We start from the raw sequence: 4154 nt of genomic DNA on the forward strand, positions 1-4154 counted from the left end.
ACTAATCTCTCCTCTTCCCTTCTTCCTCTCTTCCTCCTTCCTCCTCCTCCTCCTCCTCCCCTTCCTTCATATCCCCTTTCTCAATCCCCCATACCCTCATTTTTAATTCCTTCCCTATCATCACTATCTATTATTATCAGTATTATTATTATTAAGGAGCGGCGAGAAAGGGGCTATTTTTAAACTTTTTATTGCCCTTGAGCCGTGTCCTCTGATGTAAAATAAATAAATAAATAAATAAATCTGTATTATTGTTATTGTTTCAGGAAATTCTGCCGGTCGCCGAGAAATTGAAAAGCCAGCTGAGGGAAAAATACCAGAGAGAATATAACATCACTCTTCAAGAACATGTGAGTCTGTGTATATGTTAACCTGTTCATCTGTACCTGTTATTTCACCTGTATTGTTGTTATTGTTATTTTTATCTATGTTATGTGATCTATGCTATGTGGTGTGTACTGTGGTCTATTCTATGTGATCTATGCTGTGTGGTGTGTACTGTGTGGTCTATTCTATGTGATCTATGCTGTGTGATGTGTACTGTGTGGTCTATTCTATGTGATCTATGCTGTGTGATGTGTACTGTGGTCTATTCTATGTGATCTATGCTGTGTGGTGTCTACTGTGGTCTATGCTATGTGATATGTTGAATTTTTTGGTGTTATGTGAAAATCTAATGTTCTTCGCCCTCCTCCTCCTCCTCCTCTTCTGCCTCTTCCTTCTGTTTTCCTCCTCCTCCTCTTCTTCCCCCTTTTTTTCCTCCTCCTCCTCTTCTGCCTCTTCCTTTTGTTTTCCTCCTCCTCCTCTTCTTCCTCCTTTTTTTCCTCCTCCTCCTCCTCCTTCTCTATATCTTCCTTCTAATCCTCTTTTTCTTCTCTTCCTCCTCCTCCTCCTCCTTTTTCTCTTCTTTATCATTGCGCTCTCTCTCTCTCTCTCTCTCTCTCTCTCTCTCTTCCCCCCTCCCCCCCACAGCTGAAGGCCGAGGAGGAGGACAAACAGCGACAACAACAACAACAACAAGCAGAGGAGCGGAGACGGAGGAAACTGCTCCAGGATTCACAGCGGAGGAGGGAGGAGGAGGAGGAGGAGGAGGCGGAAGAGAGGCGGATACAGGAGCTTCAGGAACTGTCCCTCCACTCGAACCGGAGGAGGTACGGGGGGGAGGGGGAGGAGGAGGCCCCTCCACCCCCCTACGATGCCCTGGGGAGTGTCTCGTACCCCATAGCTGAGTTGGCGTCCCCCTCGGCACCCCCGCCCCCCCGGTACTCCCCCACCCTACCCTCCGTGTCACCCTACGTCCCCTCGCGTGACCTCAAGCCTGTGTCTCCAGGGTGAGTGCGAGAGAGAGAGAGAGAGAGAGAGAAACAAAAGAAAACTATCATATACTAATTAAAAATATATGTAAACAAAAAAAAAAATCCCGCACCCCATACCAACACCCTTACTATGGGGTCGGTCCTTCCAGAGTGCCGCAGGTGGACCGGAGCAGCAAGCCAGTGTCGCTGCTTGGTGCCAGGAGCGGGGGCCTGCGTGAGGTGCGGGTGCCGGCCCAGCTTATGCCCAATTTCATGTCCCTGGCGCATAGCAACACGGCGCGGAATGTGGAGACTTGTGGAGTGCTGGCTGGACATATGGTGAGTCTTGTGGAGGAGGTGGAGGAGGAGGAGGAGGAGGAGAAGAAGGAAATATAGTCAGAACTTATTGTAGGGAAGAAGGATGTGGAAGAGGAATTGGAAGATAAGGAGGAGGAGGAGGAGGAGGAGGAGGTGGAAGAGAAGGAGGAGGAGGAGGAGGAGGAGAAAGAGGAAGGGAAGGGAAGAGGAGGAAGAAGAGGAGTCATAGCAGCAGTAGTAGGAAGAGAGGAGGAGGAGGAAGAAGAAGTAGTATTTGTAAGAAGAGGAGGAGGAGGAGGAAGAAGAAGTAGTAGTATTTATAAGAAGAGGAGGAGGAGGAGGAGGAGGAGTTAAAGAACGACGAAAAAACACACAAACTCACACACACCGTCATCTAACATCCCATCTATCCCTTCCCGACAGGCCCAAAGCAAGCTCCTCATAACACACCTCCTGGTCCCTAAGCAGTGCGGGACAGCCGACTCTTGCACCACTCAGCAGGAGGAGGAGCTGTTTGACCACCAAGACAAGCTGGACCTCATCACTATTGGCTGGATACATGTGAGTGATGCTGGCGAATTGAATGTCCGAGGGATGGATGCTGAACGGACTGAGGGCGCAATGAGAGGAACAGGGAGGAAAGGGGTGAAGGATTGGGAAGAAGGGGAGGGGGGAGGGTGAGGGAGAGGCTTAACCCAGTAATGAAGGAACCTGTTTGAGTGACTTGGAGTGTTAAGACGTGGAGCAGCTTGCGGGGAGAGGTGGTGGAGGCGAGCAGTGTCCGACAAATGAAGGAAAGCCTGGATGAATGTACATATGGAGACGGGACTGTTTGAGATCAGCTCGGGCCCGATAGACTTCAAATAGGTAAACACACACACACACACACACACACACACACACAAGGAGATACTACTTAAAGAAGGAATTACCACCAGGAACACAAGATGACATAGTAAAAAGTTGAGGAAGGGAAGATGCTTAAGAGACATAAAGAAATATAGCTTCCCGCAAAGAAATATAGAGGTTTGGAACAGACTAAGCGAGGATGTAGTATTGGCGAGAAGTGTGCAAAGCTTGAAGGAAGAGTTGGACACATACAGATATGGGACCACACTAGCCCTGTAAAACTATAACTAGGTAAATACACACACACACACACACACACACACACAAGAGACTAATGTACCCTAACCTTTTCTGTCCCTCTCCCAAACACACAAAACTGACCCCCAAAAAAGAAAGAAATGACCTGACCTAACCTAACTTTTCTCCTCCCCCTCAGACCTCCACACACACACACACACACACACACACACAGAACTGACCCCCAAAAAAGAAAGAAGGAAATGACCTGACCTAACCTAACTTTTCTCCCCCCCCCCTCAGACCCACCCCACCCAGACCGCCTTCCTCTCCAGCGTTGACCTCCACACACACACACACAAAACTGACCCCCCAAAAAGGAAAGAAAGAAATAACCTAACCTAACTTAACCTAACCTTTTAGAAATGGCCTGACCTAACCTAACTTAACCTAACTTTTCTCCTCCCCTCCCCCTTAGACCCACCCCACCCAGACCGCCTTCCTCTCCAGCGTTGACCTCCACACACACACACACAAAACTGACCCCCCAAAAAGGAAGGAAAGAAATAACCTAACCTAACTTAACCTAACCTTTTTGAAATGGCCTGACCTAACCTAACTTAACCTAACCTTTTAGAAATGGCCTGACCTAACCTAACTTAACCTAACTTTTCTCCTCCCCTCCCCTCAGACCCACCCCACCCAGACCGCCTTCCTCTCCAGCGTTGACCTCCACACCCATTGCTCGTACCAGCTGATGATGCCCGAGGCCATTGCTATCGTGTGTGCCCCTAAGTACCAGGAGACGGGCTTCTTCACCCTCAGCCCCCACCACGGCCTGCCCTTCATCGCTAACTGTCAGCTGAGCGGCTTTCACCCTCACCCTAAGGAGCCGCCACTCTTCCAGGTATGGGGGGGAGAGAGAGAGAGAGAGGGGTGTGGGGGGGGTGTAAAGAGAAAGAGAGAGAGAGAGAGAGGGGGGGGGAATGTGTAGAGAGAGAGATGTGTAGAGAAAGAGAGATGTGTTAGAAGAGATATTGTATGAAGAGAGAGAGAGAGAGAGAGAGAGAGAGAGAGAGAGAGAGAGAGAGAGAGAGAGAGACACACACACACACACACACACACACACACACACACCACTACTGTAAATAACACCAAAAACAACAACAAAAACAAATCAACTCGCAAAAAAAAAAATAAACAAACTATAAAAAAAAATACATAATAATAATAATAATAATAATAATAATAATAATAATAATAATAAAAAAAGCATTAGGATAACCACTAACAACCCCGTCTCTCTCCCACACAGAACGCCGATCACGTCACGCTGGACAGCAACCTCGCCATCAAAGTTATCGATCTCAGGGACTTGTAACCTCCTCAGCGGGACCTCTCGCCGCGACACCCCAAACAGACTGGAGGCCAACATCACCCCCCACCCCCCTCCCC

General features: G+C 48.6%; 1 protein-coding gene across 3 annotated transcripts in view; it reads left to right on the forward strand.

The window, feature by feature from the left end:
* The window catches only part of LOC126984431 (STAM-binding protein-like), an 8028-nt gene extending 3874 nt beyond the window's left edge, over positions 1-4154 (forward strand). Inside the window, exons 5-10 of one of the 3 annotated variants that reach the window (XM_050838048.1) lie at positions 267-350; positions 973-1331; positions 1466-1634; positions 2037-2174; positions 3391-3606; positions 4015-4154. In XM_050838048.1, the coding sequence (XP_050694005.1) occupies positions 267-350; positions 973-1331; positions 1466-1634; positions 2037-2174; positions 3391-3606; positions 4015-4080 (1032 nt within the window). In that variant the 3' untranslated portion in view covers positions 4081-4154. Of the gene's footprint in view, positions 1-266; positions 351-972; positions 1332-1465; positions 1635-2036; positions 2175-3002; positions 3130-3177; positions 3295-3390; positions 3607-4014 lie in introns of those variants that run through there. The other 2 variants (XM_050838050.1, XM_050838051.1) reach the window with 2 other exon arrangements.

Source organism: Eriocheir sinensis, chromosome 57 (assembly GCF_024679095.1).
Source record: "Eriocheir sinensis breed Jianghai 21 chromosome 57, ASM2467909v1, whole genome shotgun sequence".
In the NCBI taxonomy this organism is placed as follows: Eukaryota; Metazoa; Arthropoda; class Malacostraca; order Decapoda; family Varunidae; genus Eriocheir; species Eriocheir sinensis.